The sequence below is a fragment of the Artemia franciscana genome, chromosome 9, assembly GCF_032884065.1.
Source record: "Artemia franciscana chromosome 9, ASM3288406v1, whole genome shotgun sequence".
NCBI lineage: Eukaryota > Metazoa > Arthropoda > Branchiopoda > Anostraca > Artemiidae > Artemia > Artemia franciscana.
Window position 1 is genome coordinate 22,633,059 of NC_088871.1, and position 16,656 is coordinate 22,649,714.

Sequence of the window (16,656 nt, forward strand, 5' to 3'; positions counted from 1 at the left end):
TCAAAAGCAAAAACTTTGCCACTTAATACCAAAACCATTTTTTTTACCATGTTAGCTTTTCCAAAATAAGTATATTAAAATATATACTTAACTGCGCTAAGATACTTGTTGTTAATGGGAAGCGGCAAAAAACTGACATTCCCCAAGGCGCTGATAAGCGAAGCTACGCATCTAGGTACCTTTATACCTCCGTTATTACGACACTTGACATCACATTCGAAGTTTCTTGATCCCCCTTTTCTAACCAAATGTGTGCCTTCTATGCTTCATTTCAACACAACAGTCTTTACAATACTATCGCCCTGCACCCATATCCAGCATGATACGCCATGATGGAAGATATTCACTAAAACTCATAAAGTAAAAATCTAGTCGATATTTTTTCTATCTCGCTTAATGTTTTTTCCACACACCACCACTACTAAAACACAATTCAAGATCGATTAGCAAATTTAGCACCATAGACCCAGAAATAGTAGTTTCACACCTTTTTGAAAATCACAAAAACAGAATATCAAGTCTCCTATAGTTGTGTATTCTTATTTGAATTAAATAAAAAAAACAAGTTTTTTTTAACGGAAAGTAAGGAGTGGCATTAAAACTTAAAACGAACAGAAATTACTTCGTATATGAAAGGGGCTGCTTCCTCATCAACGCCCTGCTCTTTACGCTGAAGTTTGAGTGTTTCTCTTAACTGTACTTTTTAAAAGAGTAAAAAACTTTAGCTTAAAGAGCGGGGCGTTGATGAGGAAGCAGCCTCTTTCATATACGAAGTAATTTCTGTTCGTTTTAAGTTTTAATACCACTCTTTACTTTCCATTAAAAAAAACTTGTTTTTTTATATAATTTCTGAACGTTTTTGAATCAATACATGTTTTGATTTTGCCCCTTCGCAGATGAATAATTAAAACGAAATTTGCATATTTTTTTTTTTTTTGGCTAAATGGCTTTCTCATAGTTTTGATAGAATGATTTTGAGAAAAAAGGAAGTGGGGGAGGAGGCCTAGTTGCCCTCCGATTTTTTGGTTACTTAAAAAGGCAACTATCACTTTAAATTTTTTTCGAATATTTTTATTAGTAAAAGATATACCTAACTTACAAATTAGCTTACGTAACAAACTTCTGTACTTTCATGTTTTACTACGTATACGAGGGGGTTCACCCTCTCGTCAGTACCTCGCTCTTTACATTAAAGCTTAAATTTTGTCCCAATTTCTTAAGAATGACCCCTGAATCACAGAAGTCGTAGAATAAATAATTGAAATTACTAAAAATACTTCAGCGTAAAGAGCGGGTATTAGGAGGAGGTGAGCCCAGCCCATCATATGCGTAATAATTTCTGTTCATTTTAAGTTTCAATGCTGCTCCTTACTTCCAGTTGAAAAAACTTTTTTTAATAATGCTAGAAAAATCCTGCGCTCCCTTTATGAAAATTTTCTTCCCCACGTGACAAATTCCTCCAAGAAAAGTTCGCCCTCTTCTCAACCCCTTCCCCAACCAAAAAATCCCCCTAAAAGCGTCTGTACACTTCCCAATAACCATTACTATATGTAAGCACTGGTCAAAGTTTGTAACTTCTAGCCCCTTCCACGGGGACTGTGGGGGAGTAAGTCGTCCCCAAAGACATAGTTATAAGGTTTTTCGACTACGCTGAATAAAATGGCTATCTCAGAATTTTTATCCGGTGACTTTGGGTAAATAATTGGCGTGAAAGCAGCCTAGATGCCCTCCAATTTTTGGTCACTAAAAAAGGGCCCTAGAACTTTTCATTTCCGTTAGAATGAGCCCTATCGCAAGATTCTAGGACCACTGGGTCGATACGATCGCTCCTGGGAAAAAAAACAAACAAACAAATAAACACGCATCCGTGATCCGCCTTCTGGCCAAAAATACAAAATTCCACTTTGTTGTAGATAGGAGATTGAAACTTTTACAATAGGGGTTCTCTGATATGCTGAATCTGATGGTGTGGTTTTCATTAAGATTCTATGATTTTAAGGGGTTGTTTCCCCGTATTTTCTAAAATAAAGCAAATTTTCTCAGGCTCGTAACTTTTGATGGATAAGAATAAACTTGATGAAACCTATATATATATAAAATCAGCATTAAAATGCGATTCTTTTGATGTAGCTATTGGTATAAAAATTCCATTTTTTTGAGTTTTGGTTTCTATTGAGCCGGTTCGTTACCACGAACTGTTTTATTATAACTCACTTATTCATCTTTATTTCTCTCTCTTGTACCAGGACACATTTACATGTTATTACCGCTGTTTTGTTAATCTATATTATAGTGTTGTTTTTTTCTTTTCTTTATTTGGAGCTCCATCCTTTCCATATGACTGGAGATTGGTCTTCACTTATATATATATATATATATATATATATATATATATATATATATATATATATATATATATATATATATATATATATATATATATATATATATATATATATATATAAGTATATATAGAAGTATATATATATATATACATATATATATATAAGTATATATATATATATATATAGAAGTATATATATATATATATATATAATATATATATATATATATATATATATATATATATATATATATATATATATATATATATATATATATATATATATTATAACTAACTTTGAGCGAGCAATAATTGCGTACTTGTGTATTTATTTTTTGTCAAAGAGATTTTTTCTGAAAATTAAGAAATTTTCTGGCCAGAAAAAAATGACCTAGATAGGTCACGAGTTTGGGAAAACTCTCTTAAAGCTTTAACTTTGGAAAAAGATTTTCATATAAATGACTTCAGATTCATATTATACATTTAAAGAGCAACAATTTACACCATTTTGTCCCATGGGTGGTCGTATAATTTTAGACCAAACTTCTTAAAACTACAATGGAATGAAGGAACATGTTATTTTAGAGGAAAGGATCAAGAGGAAAGAGTCCACTGGATATCTTTTACAGAGGAAATATTCCAGTTCATAAATGCATAGCTCGTAAGGATATTCTTTTAAAGAGATACCAGCTTACCTTGTAAGTGCTCATTGCGTTTTGCATTCTTTGATTCCACGCATCAATATTTCGTTTATCAGTATGAAGGTTGTTCATATATAATTCAATACAGCTTTGCACATAATGAAAAGAGTCCACGTTTAGAGTCTCACTGTAACGAAAACAAAATGTTGAAAAATCCGCGACATAAAGTAGAAGAATTAAGCTTTCCTCTCAAAGACGTAATAAGAGGATATCAGAACCCCTCCCCCAGCGGGAATTGGAAAAATCACGCAAAGCATACACACTTTCAGGTTATATAAAAATGAAAAGATTCTCAGGGAAGACATTTTGTTGATTTGCCATTATTTTCCCAAAAGAGTGGACAACATTGCATTCCACGCATCAAAATTCCATTTACCGGTATAAACGTTGTCAACTACTAGTTTTATGGCACTTGGTATTAACCAAGTGACATGTAGCAATCGCAAATTCTGTCGGTCTGTCTGTCGGTCCCGGTTTTGCTACTTTAGGCACTTCCAGTTGAGCTAGGACGATGAAATTTGGCAGGCGTATTAGGGAGTGGACCAGATTAAATTCGAAATAGTTGTTTTCCCGATTTGAAATTCTAGGGGGAGTGGGGGGCCCATTAATTCGGAAAAAAATAGAAAACTTTTTAACTTACGAACGGTTGACAAGATCTTAATGAAATCTGATATTTGGAAGGATATCGTGTCTCAGAGTTGTTATTTTAAATCCTGGCCGGATCTGGTGACATTGGGGGGGGGGGATTTGGGAGGGGGAAACCTAAAATCTTGGAAAACACTTAGAGTGGAGGGATCGGGATGAAACTTGGTGGGAAAAATAAGCACAAGTCCTAGATACATGATTGACATAACCGGAAAGGATCTGCTCTCTTTGGGTTAGTTGGGGGGGGTTAATTAGAAAAATGAGGTATTTTTAACTTACGAACGGGTGATCGGATCTCAATGAAATTTGATATTTAGAAGGATATCGTGTCTCACAGCTCTTATTTTAAATCCCGACCGGATCTGGTGACATTGGGGAGAGTTTGGGGTGGGGGAACCTAAAATCACGGAAAGCACTTAGATTGGGGGATCGGGATGAAACTTGGTGGGAAAAATAAGCAGAAATCTTAGATACGTGATTTACATAATTGGAACGGATCCGCTCTATTGGGGGGGGGGGTTAATTCTGAAAAATTAGAAAAGATAACGTATTTTTAACTTACGAAGGAGTGATCGGATTTTCATGAAACTTCATATTTAGAAGGACCTCGTAACTCAGATCTCTTATTTTAATCTCAAACGGATCCAGCGTCATTGGGGGGGGGGGGGAACTGGGGGCTGTTAATCTTAGAAAATACCTATAGCGGAGAGATCAGGATGAAACTGGATGGGAAGGATAAAAACCTGTCTAAGATACGTGACTGACATAACCGGACCGGATCTGCTCTTTTTTGGTGGAGTTGGAAGGGGGGGAGTAATTTTGAAAATTGAGGTATTGTAGCTTACGAAAGGGTGACCAAATGAAATTTCATATTTAGAAGGAGCTTGTGCTTTAAAACTCTAATTTTAAATTCCGACCAGATCCTATGACATTGAGGGGAGTTGGAGGGGGAAACCAAAATTCTTGGAAAACGTGAAAATTGGGGTATTTTTATCTTACGAATAGGTGATCGGATCTTAATGAAATTTGATATGTATAAGGAATTCATGTCTCAGAGCTCTTATTTCAAATCCCGACCAGATCTTTGGCACTGGGGGAGTTCGAGGGGGAAATCTTGGAAAACACTTGGAGTGGAGGAATCGGGATGAAGCTTGGTGGATAGAATAAGCAAATATCCTTGATACGTGATTGACGTAACCGTACTGGATTCGCTCCCTTTGGGGGAGTTGGGGGGAGGGGTTCAGTGATTTGGCGAGTTTGGTGCTTCTGGACGTGCTAGGACGATGAAAATTGGTAAGCGTGTCAAGGAGCTGCACAAATTGACTTGATAAAGTTGTTTTCCCAGATTCGACCATCTGGGGGGCTAAAGGGAGAGGAAAAATTTGAAAAAATTAGGTATTTATAACTTACGAGTGGGTGATCGGATCTTAATGAATTTTGATATTAAGAAGGACATCGTGACTCAGAGCTCTTACTTTAAATCTTGACCGGCATTAAGCCTCTGATTTTCCTTTTAAATCAATCTATTGATTTTTAGAATTTTGTTAGAGCTCATACCATATGAGCTTTTGGTTCTTAGCTCTTCTTGCCTCGTCACGAATGCCATATGAGCTCTTGTTTATTCAAGTGAATGATTTAAATGGGCATCATAATCTGTTCCGAAATCTGCAATTTCCAGATGATAGCTCAAGTTCTGTTTTGGGAAAAAGGTAGAATACGAAATTTTGAGTACAAGAAGCTTTTACTCATTTATTACCTTAGCTTGGATTAAGTAGTTCACTTCTTGATGCTGAAAAATTGTGGTTTTCTCGCTCTAATGCTTCTCTTCTGCAAATTCTTCTCTTGAGTAATATGAATTTAAATTCAAGATTCCAAATACCAATTATCAGATATCTTGATATAATTTTACATTATAATATGTCTTTGCAATCAATGCAATTTGAATCTACGTATGAATCTGGAAAGAATGCATAGACTTGTTGCCTATCCTTCAGTTGAACGAACGCGATCCCTTTATTACATACTTATTTATTCCTAAATAGCGTTTTCTTCACTTTTATAATTATTTATCACTTTCCTGTCTCTTGTAGCAAACAGGTTCAAAACAGCAGAGTGAAGCTTAGTCCATTCTTACAAGATACATTCCTTCTCCAAGAATGTATGCATTAAGTTTTCGACAGATTCTCTTTATTGCTTTCTAAACATATTCCCTTTAAGATGTTTTATCTAATAGTTCATAGTAACGAACCCTAAGTAAGGAGCGATACGGCTCACCAGTGGTGGTGACAGCATAATGACTTTAATAGGCCCATATCCCTTCGAATAAAGATCCAGACACTTTAAAATAAAAAAAAACTTCTTCAATACGTTATGTGTTTGTTACATCATAGGGAATGTTTAGTTTCGCTCGTTAGATAATAGAGAGTATTTAAACAAGAGCTAAGAGCTCATATGGCACTTGTGACGAGGCGAGAAGAGCTAAGAGCCAAGAGATCATATGGTATGAGCTCTAACAAAATTCTATGAATCAATAGATTGATTTAAAAAGGATAAGAGGCTTAATGCCGGTCAGGATTTAAAATAAGAGCTCTGAGTCACGATGTCCTTCTACATATCAAAATTCATTAAGATCCGATCACCCACTCGTAAGTTATAAACACCAAATTTTTTTCTAATTTTTCCTCTCCCTTTAGCCCCCCAGATGGTCGAATCTGGGAAAAAGACTTTATCAAGTGAAATTATGCAGCTCCCTGACACTCCTACCAATTTTCATCGTCCTAGCACGTCCAGAAGCACCAAACTCGCCAAATCACTGAACCCCTCCCCCCAACTCCCCCAAAGGGAGCGAATCCAGTACGGTTACGTCAATCACGTATCAAGGATATTTGCTTATTCTATCCACCAAGCTTCATCCCGATTCCTCCACTCCAAGTGTTTTCCAAGATTTCCCCCTCCAACTCCCCCCAATGACAAAGATCTGGTCGGAATTTGAAATAAGAGCTCTGAGACATGAATTCCTTATACATATCAAATTTCATTAAGATCCGATCACCTATTCGTAAGATAAAAATACCCCAATTTTCACGTTTTCCAAGAATTCCGGTTTCCCCCTCCAACTCCCCCCAATGTCAAAGGATCTGGTCGGAATTTAAAATTATAACTTTAAAGCACAAGATCCTTCTAAATATCAAATTTCATTAAGATCTGGTCACCTTTTCGTAAGTTACAAATACCTCAATTTTCAAAATTACCCCCCCCCCCCAATTCCATCAAAGAGAGCATATCCGGTCCGGTTATGTCAGTCACGTATCTTAGACAGGTTTCTATTCTTCCCATCCAGTTTCATCCTGATCTCACCGCTTTAAGTATTTTCTAAGATTTCCGGTCAGCCCAACTGCCCCCCCCCCCAATTACGCTTGATCCGGTTGAGATTTAAAATAAGAGATCTAAGTTACGAGGTCCTTGTAAATATGAAGTTTCATGAAGATCCGATCACTAATTCGTAAGTTAAAAATACGTAATTTTTCTGATTTTCAAAATTAACCCCCCCCCCCCAATAGAGCGGATCCGTTCCAATTATGTAAATCGCGTATGTAAGACTTCTGCTTATTTTTCCCACCAAGTTTCATCCCGATCCCTCCAATCAAAGCGTTTTCCATTATTTTAGGTTCCCCCACCCCAAACTTCCCCCAAAGTCACCAGATCCGGTCAGGATTTAAAATAAGAGCTTTGAGACACGATATCCTTCTAAATATCAAATTTCATTGAGATCCGATCACCCGTTCGTAAGTTAAAAATACTCCCCCAACTACCCCAAAGAGAGCGGATCCGTTCCGGTTATGTCAATCATGTATCTAGGACTTGTGCTTATTTTTCCCACCAAGTTTCATCCCGATCCCTCCACTCTAAGTGTTTTCCAAGTTTTAGGTTTCCCCCCTCCCAACTCCCCCCAATGTCACCAGATCCGGTCGGGATTTAAAATAAGAGCTCTGATACACGATATCCTTCTAAATATCAAATTTCATGGAGGTCCGATCACCCGTTCGTAAGTTAAAAATACCTCATTTTTTCTAATTTTTCAGAAATAACCCCCCCCCCCCCCCAACTACCACAAAGAGAGCGGATCCGTTCCGTTTATGTCAATCATGTATCTAGGACTTGTGTTTATTTTCCCCCACCAAGTTTCATCCCGATCCTTCCACTCTAAGTGTTTTCCAAGTTTTAGGTTTCCCCCCTCCCAAATCCCCCCTAATGTCACCAGATCCGGTCGGGATTTAAATAAGAGCTCTAAGACACGATATCCTTCTAGACATCAAATTTCATTGAGATCCGATCACCCGCTCGTAAGTTAAAAATACCCTCATTTTTCTAATTTTTCAGAACTCTACCCCCCCCCCCCCCCCCCCAACTACCCCAAAGAGAGCGGATCCATTCCAATTATGTCAATCATGTATCTGGGACTTGTGCTTATTTTTCCCATCAAGTTTCATCCCTATGCCTCCACTCTAAGTGTTTTCCAAGATTTTAGGTTTCCCCCCTCCAACTCCCCCCAATGTCATCAGATCTGGTCGGGATTTAAAATGAGAGCTCTGAGACACAATATCATTCCAAACATCAAATTTCATTAAGATCCCATCACCCGCTCATAAGTCAAAAATACTTCGTTTTTTATTTTTTCCGAATTAACTGGCCCCCCACTCCCCCCCAGATGGTCAAATCGGGAAAACGACTATTTCTAATTTAATCTGGTCCGGTCCCTGATACACTTGCCAAATTTCATCGTCCTAGCTTACCTGGAAGTGCCTAAAGTAGCAAAACCGGGACCGACAGACAGACAAACCGACAGACCGACAGAATTTGCGATTGCTATATGTCACTTGGTTAATACCAAGTGCCATAAGAACCAAAGAGGGACAGGGAAAAACCTTCAGGATCCTCTAGTCAAGATGCAAACGTTACCTAATAGAGTCTTTAAACACCTACAAGAGCCAGGAAGTACCCTGCAGGGGGATTGAAGGGAAAAAACCCTTCAGGTGAGGCACGGTGGTGTGAATTGACACGGAGTATCACGTTGAGGGTGGCTTGCAAAAACACACATCAATGGACTTTAAGCATAATTTTAACAGGAAAATAACCTGGAAAAGGGGGCTAATGGGAACCTTCAAGACGCCGGACGAATAGGGCCCTATCAGCCAATTCGACCGAAGTCCTAGCATCCAATCCCGACGGGCCCAATAACCTAACCACCAGAGGATTCTAGCATCCAATTTCGCTGGGGGCCCTAAAAACCAATTGTAACGGGGAACCCTAACATCCAATTTCAACGGGCACCTAATCTAACCTAGCCACCGGGGGCCCCCAGCATCCAATTCAACCGAGGCCCTCGCAAACAATACCAGCAGGGTCCCATAGCAACTAATTCAAAAAGAAGCCATAACATCCAATTCCATCGTGGGCCCTAGCGAGCAATTCCATCCAGAAGGCGCTAATTATTTAATAGGGAATGTTTACCAGTGTTAAGGATCCCGCATTCACACAAGGCATGTTTATTCAAGGACCCGTGGGGAATTCTTAGTTGCAACTAAGGAGGACACAAACGTGGGATGTTACATAATGCTTTAAGACATTCCATTTCTTTCAAGGAGTTTTTTTTTAGATTTCATTTTATTTCAAGACGTTTTTCTCAGGGAACTTTTATGTTCCAAAGATTTTTTGTCCCCGTTAAAATTTGAAAGGGATTTCCCTTCAATGAAATGCAACGCTAACCAGTTGAACTATGAAATTTGTTCTAATATTTTCATTCTGCTAATTCATTCTACGTGATAACCGCATAGAAAATCCCTTGCTCGCGCATACTAGAATGATTAAATGAAATGCGTATTCCAATATGGCTGGAGTAATTGAAACGCAGAGGGAAAGATCGATTACTTGAAATTGGTATGCATACATTTGGTATGCAGCTGCGTCTTAAGTAATGTTTTAGAGAGTGTTATCAGATAATATTACGGGTTGCTATTAGCGCTTTTTTCAGTAATGAAGTATTTTGCTCTATTGGAATTTGAATGTGCTATCATAGATGAAATAAAAGTGAAAATATCATAATTTCTATTCATTTTAGGTTTTAATGTTGCTTCTTACTTTCAGTAGAAAAAAAAACTTGTTTTTTCTACAATTACTGTTGATTTAATCCCGTTTTCCCTAGAAGGGGTATTCTGCCCAAGTCATCAGCCGATTCTTTCAATTCAGTTTCAACATTTAACCCTAGAAGGGTAAGGATTCGTAAATTTTATGAGGATTCGTATGTTTTTTGCGCAAAAACGCAAAAAACACGTTTTTGCGGTTACCATGGAAACGGATGCATTGCTAGAACCCACCTCGCGTATATGCTAATATTACGATTAGCCAGTTCTTGTGCCATCACAAGAGATATTAAGAGGGAGTAGTAAAATTTACAAAGGCTTACCGTCTACATAACTTTTCCCCTGCTTCAAGAAAAGGGATATTTGGATCAAAACTGTGTAATTACTAAACTTCTTCGTACTATGAGGCGAGACCAGTATTCTAACGTTGTTTACAAGCGTTGTCAGTTATAGCATACGAAAATGCTAAATTAACTATTTTCTGACTTAATCTATTTGTTCCCAAATATGGGGAGAAAAATAGAAATATCACGCCTGACATCAGGTTTAGATCGATTCCTCTGGCAGCAGAACTGCTGAAAAAACCGTATCGACTTACGACAGTTACGACTATATGAAAAAACAAGAGTCATATTCTGAAAATGTAAAGGGAGAATTACAGGAACCTAAATGTTATGTTGCGATCAGGAGCTGACTTTAGTGTCTTATTTTGGTAAGTCATCGAAAATGGCCCTCCTTCTGTCAACTTGCCATGAGGATAACAGCATCACATATCCAACGCAGAAGCCGGAGTTCATTGAATACTATAATAACACCAAAGGTGGTGTTGAAGAATTTTACCGACTGTATTGTTCAATTCAGCCGCTCAGAAAACCAACACGTGGCCCGTGTGCATGTTTTATGGACTGATCAACATCGAGTGCATCAACTGTTATGTCATCTACTTCCTTACTGGTGGCCAGCGTTTGACCCCCCCCCCCACCAAAAAATACTCCCCCGAACAAAATCTTCCCCCTCGGAAAATACCCCCCGCGGAAAATGCCTCCTCTCGGAAATTATCCCCCGTGGAAAATTAGACTTTTTCAAATTTGAGAATTTTATTTTAGTTTTTTTTTTTTTTTTTTTATTTCCGTAGGAAGAAGGAATTTTGGTACTTGCGTATAATGCGCCATTCACTCAAGTTAACGCTGTGTAAAGCTCAAGAACAAACCGATTTTTTCGTTATTTTCATCGATGCTTTAGAAACAAATGTGGGCTATATATTTGCACATTAAGGTGTGGGGGGTAAAGTACAGCGGGTCTACATGCAAACTGTATTAGGTACAATTATTCTGCATATGATGAAGCAAGGATTGTTTTCTGACTTCAAATATGTCCAAATACTTTACTCCCCCCCCCCCTATGTACAAATATATAGCCCCAATTTTATACTTCCCATCTATTTTGTCATTTGGCTTTGTCTTTTATCGCGCTGACCTGAAAGAAACGAATGGAGAAATTGGCTTATTCTCGAGTTTTACACAGAGTAAACTTGAGTGAGTGACGTAAAAATACACAAGTACCGAAATTCCTTACCCTACAGAAATTAAAAAAAAAACTCAAATAAGATTCTCGAATTTGGAAAGCCTTATTTTCCACGAGGGGGGGGGGGTATTTTCCGGGGGTATTTTCTACGGGGGGATATTTTCCACGAGGGAAGGGTATTTTCCGGGTGGATAAACGTCTAGAACCTCCCTCACTATCTCCAAATATGGCGGAAAACCACATTCACGACAGGCTTTTGTAAATTTTCTGTCCTAAGAGTTGGCCCAGCCGTATATGGCCACTCGTTTATCAACCTCAACTTAGCAGCGCTCGATCAGACTCGATGTCAGTCGAACAATGGAGGTTACAGGTGGAGGAAATGGAGCAATGGACCAATGGAGGAAATACGTTTAATGACTTCTGTGGAAGGGGAAAGAACGACCTGTAGCCTTTTCCCAGCGTGCATTCGCTGAATGACTACCAATTTTTGCAACCACTGCAAACAGCCGTTCTACGACACCATGTGAAGTTATTGCATACCATGTGACTCCGAGAAATGACACCAATTTTTGTGCTGTATAAGACATTTTTTTAAAATCTGGTTTCGATAAGTTCAACTTACTTTTAAAATATATTTAAATGATGAGTTTTAGAAGTCAATGTTTCTTTAAGTAGTAATTTTTACGAAAACTTACCATCTACGTAATGTTTTGGGAAGCTTATCTTTCTAGGGTTAAATAAGACACAGTGATTCATCAAGATAAAGTATTAATGGTACATTGGGTACCCATGACGAGCCGGGCTTTGTGAAATATATTTACAAAAATGTGAAAAGATCTCAGACTAATAATCATCTAAAAAAAATATGTTAATAAAGTTTGATACTTCACCTGATTAGTTCAAGCTTAAATCCATAAATGCGATTAAACTGACTAAAGAAGCGCACTGCCCAAAGATAATAGCTTTCATCGTTGGCCATGGTACGGTGACGAACGAGGTTATCCTGCAATTAATTACATACACAGATGCATATATTTGGCCATGGAAGCCACTCGGGCTACAACTATCAAATAAGGAAAAAAAAGACAAAACTAAATTAGAATCACCATTAAAAATCAATAATGTGAGAAAAGAAACAAAATTCCTTCAACCATTATTACCAAATAGCTATACCATCAAACTTAACATTTACCGATGTTAATGCGAAAATTACTCCCTGGTTTTTTAACATCCAGCCCCTTCCACCTCCATCTTTCCTATATAATTCCATTCTTAATAATTATACAAGATTCTAATTCACTTTCAAATCCCTCATTACAAACCAGTTATAATAAATCCGAGAATTTGAAGAAAAACTGGAGAGATGCAACCGCTTACTTTAAATTACCTGAATGGTACAACATAAATAGGCAATGGGAAAAAGCCTGTTGTCTCTCTTAATTTTTTTATATTCTACTTACTCTTACAAGCAGTAAACTTTTGCAGTTTAATCATTTGAACATTTTTGGTCGTTGTCCTTTCGTCGTATGGAGTAGTGGGGCGAAATTACACTTACAGCCGCCTACAGTCCGCGATTTACAGACATAAGCGGACTGATGAAATGTCCTTTTTCTTGTTGGTCAACACATCGTTAAGTACAAAACTTGCCACTTGTGTGTGTCCTTCTTTCCTTTCCTTTTTTAAACCAAAACCATCCCATTACAATGCAATGACTAAGAGCTGGTATTTCTGAATACGAAATATCTATGTAATCAACATTACGGCCCTAAGAATAATATCTTATGTTGGCTTTGTTCTTGTGTGCTGGAATGCTCCACACACACTCTCATAAAGTAAGTACTCGCACAAATTTAGTAAATTCTAATGAGTGAATATAACAAACGTTTTGTTTATTTGTTGTTTTTTTTTACCCAGACAGAACTAAAGACAAAAAGGAATTAACCAGAATAATGAAGGCCAACATATAGAAAGATCGATAGACATGAATAAAAGTTAGTTGAAATAAAACCAAACAAAACCACAGAAGAAAAAACTTTATTTCTTGCTTTACACTGTGATCCAAAAATAAATCAAAACAGGGGCAGCATTGTCAAAGCATAGTTGCATTTTTAAAATTTAATAACTATTTAACTAGCATGAATGGCCCTTAAAAATTTACTTTTTTACAAACTTATTTTTAGCCAGAACAATTGTTCAACATGCTCAAGGTTTTTTTTGGAAGTAGTTGTCTTGCTATGGAGGAAGAATGCGACGGTGAAAGTCGGACTGTAGGCCTTTTACTCCCAAGTTCATAGTGAGTTTGTGTCGTCTTATTTTCGAGATAGTCAGAAGAAAACATGTTTTTTGGTAGTAGTTGTCTTGCTATGGGGGAGGAATGCGACGGTGAAAGTCGGACTGTAGGCCTTTTAGTTCTAAGTTCATAGTGATTTCGTGTCGTCTTATTTTCAAGATAGTCGATAACTTCGAAGACCACACTGCCTTTCCATGACGAAAGTATAACAGTTCAAAATAGGGATGAAACCTTTTAATTAACAGTGAACAGATATAAATTTTTTTTAACTGGATATTTCGAACACATATACAGTGTTCATCATTTGTAAAACATAAGTAAAACATATTTTATCATTGTATAATGAAGTATCAATGTTTGTATCATTGTAGAACAGAGTTTTACTGCTGATGATGAACACTGTATATGTGTTCGAAATATCCAGTTAAAAACATTTTGTATCTGTTCACTGTCAATTAAAAGATTTCATCCCTATTTTGAACTGTTATACTTTCGTTCAAGATAGTGAGAAGAAAACAGGTTTAATTAGATCTTACACTGATATCCTTTACAAGTTATAATTAAAAACAAATTGCATTTCCCCTACTATTGCATTTTGTTTTCCCTTTTAGAGGCAAAAATTTGTCGACTCTGTCGTATGGGGAATTGACATGCCTGTGTAACCCGTTTAAAGCAGATACACAAAATTAAAAAAACTTTTAGAAAAGTTTATGGATTTAATAACTTAAATTCTGGCCTTTCTTTCCTCTTTTGTTTCACCCCTTGCACCCCAAACCTCAAAAACTTCCTTATTCTTTTTGTTTGTTTTATATAATTTGCATTGCGTGCAGGGCAGACAAAGAATGTTTAAAGTCCCTAATCATTATTGCTATAAAAATACCAAAAATGAATCCTTTCTAACCGTCCAAATATACTTGCCGGAACAAAACTAACCTTTACAACATGGAGAAGTGTGTTATAGGAACTGTTCAAGAATTCAATGCAAAAATCTCTAAGGATAAGTCGTATAGCTAGAGTAGACTTTCTGCTCGCTTCTTTTTCTTGAATTTTAATCTGCCGTCCAAAACCAGGCTTCTTCAGCTACAAAAAATGAAGATATAATTTACGAGAACAGTCAGAACATAAGATCCTCGCCTCTCCCCTCCCCTACCCTCCAAAAAAAAAAACAAAAAGAAATATGAAACTTGCCTTAAATATCTTTAGAGTAAAACCGATAGAACTTGATGGACGTAATGCTTCAACAATATTTTCAGAAGACAGCCTTTTTGAAAATAAATAGATATTAAAAACGAGAATCTAAAATCGAAAGCAAGATGACCTTTAAGCATTGTCCTAATTGTCCTTGTAGATAATTTATGCAACTTGGCAAACGTAATACTTAAACAACATTTTCTGGTAATTCTCACTCGATACTAATTCTCACAGCTACAAATACTAGCAAAATGAAAAAAATTAAGGAAAAAATTGTTGATGCTTTTCAGTGGTTGATTAGGTAGGATTTAGAACAATAACTCATGGCAACAGTTGCATTTTTTTACAAGGGCAATAACAACAAAAATGTTTCTCAAGTATAAAGCTTATCGTAAGCATTAAATTCTCCAACAGTTCTTGGGAGCGGACTGTAACTAAAGAGCGACCCGGCTCAATAGTAACCAAACTCTAAAAGACGAAAATTTGATTCCAATAGATATATCAAAGGAATCAGATTTTTATGCTGATTATAAATATATAAATTTCATTAAGTTTAGTCCTACCCATCAGAGATTACAAGCCTGAGAAAATTTGCCTGATTTTCAAAAAAAGGGGGAACACCCCTACAAGTAATAGAATCTTATTAAAAATCACACCATCATATTCAGCTTATCAGAGAACCCTGCTGAAGATATTTCAAGCTCTTATCTGCAAAAATGTGGAATTTTGTATTTTTTGTCATAAGAAAGATCACGGATGCGTGTTTATTTGTTTGCTTGTTTTGTTGTTGTTTTTCCAGGGGTTGATCGTATCGACACAGTGGTCCTAGAATATCGGGAGAGGTCTCATTCGAACGAAAATTAAAAGTTATAGTGTCCTTTTTAAGGGACCAAAAATTGGAGGGCAGTTAGGCCCCCTCCCACGACCCTTTTTTCTCAAAACTGTCTGATGAAAATTTCGAGAGAGCTATTTCATTCAGCATAGTTGAAAGGCCGAATAAATATACCTTTGGAGATTCCATGACCTCTTCCCCCCAAAGCCCTGAGGAAAGGTCTATAAGTAACGAATTTGTCCATTGTTTACGTGTAGTATTTGCTATTGAGAAGTATGCATACATTTTTCGGGTGAGGAGGGGCGAATTTCTACGGGTGGGATTTTTCACGGGGACAATTTGTCCTGGGGAGTGAAGTTTACAGGAGGTGAATTTTTCAGGGAATTTTACACTGGTGAAATTTGCCAGAATTTCTATACGAGATTCTTCTTGCGTCTTACTTTCTCTTTTTCGATTCAGTTTTACGCGGGGAAAAGTTAAGGGTAAGCGTCCGGGTAAACTTTAACCAGAATTGAATTGTATAGAGTAGTGGTTCTCAAACTTATTTAGACACTGTACCATTTTTTACCCAAAAAAAAATTCAGGTAGGCCTACCCCTTCTCAGTTACCGGTACTAAGTAAACTATAGCTGAAGTATAAATAAAATTACCAGTCCTAGAGTTAAAGGGTTGTTTTATTTTTTTTGTTCGGCTGGCCCTATACCCCCTAAATGTGTTTGCGTATTCCCAAGGAGTATGCGTACCATAATTTGAGAACCACTAGTTTAGAGAATAAATCCGTCAGGAGGAGGGATTTTTTCCGCGGAGGTGTAGCCAGATTTTCAGGCTTTATTTAAAAAACGATCAGAAATTAAACAAAAAAACAACACGTTTTTTCAACTGAAAGTAAAGAGCAACATTAAAACTTAAAACGAACAGAAATTATTACGCATATGTGGGGGCTTGCTCCTCCTCAAAACCTCTTTCTTTACGCTAAAGTTTGAATATTGT

At 37.0% G+C, this 16,656-nt stretch overlaps 1 protein-coding gene across 2 annotated transcripts in view; it reads right to left on the bottom strand.

Annotated features, from left to right (window-relative positions):
* LOC136031151 (protein timeless homolog) overlaps positions 1–16,656 on the bottom strand; it is a 123,096-nt gene that overhangs the window by 37,321 nt on the left and 69,119 nt on the right. The window contains exons 8-10 of one of the 2 annotated variants that reach the window (XM_065710477.1): positions 14,578–14,724; positions 12,245–12,357; positions 3,040–3,172 (exon numbers count right to left, since the gene is read on the bottom strand). In XM_065710477.1, the coding sequence (XP_065566549.1) occupies positions 3,040–3,172; positions 12,245–12,357; positions 14,578–14,724 (393 nt within the window). The remainder of the gene's footprint in view (positions 1–3,039; positions 3,173–12,244; positions 12,358–14,577; positions 14,725–16,656) is intronic. The other variant, XM_065710478.1, reaches the window with a different exon arrangement.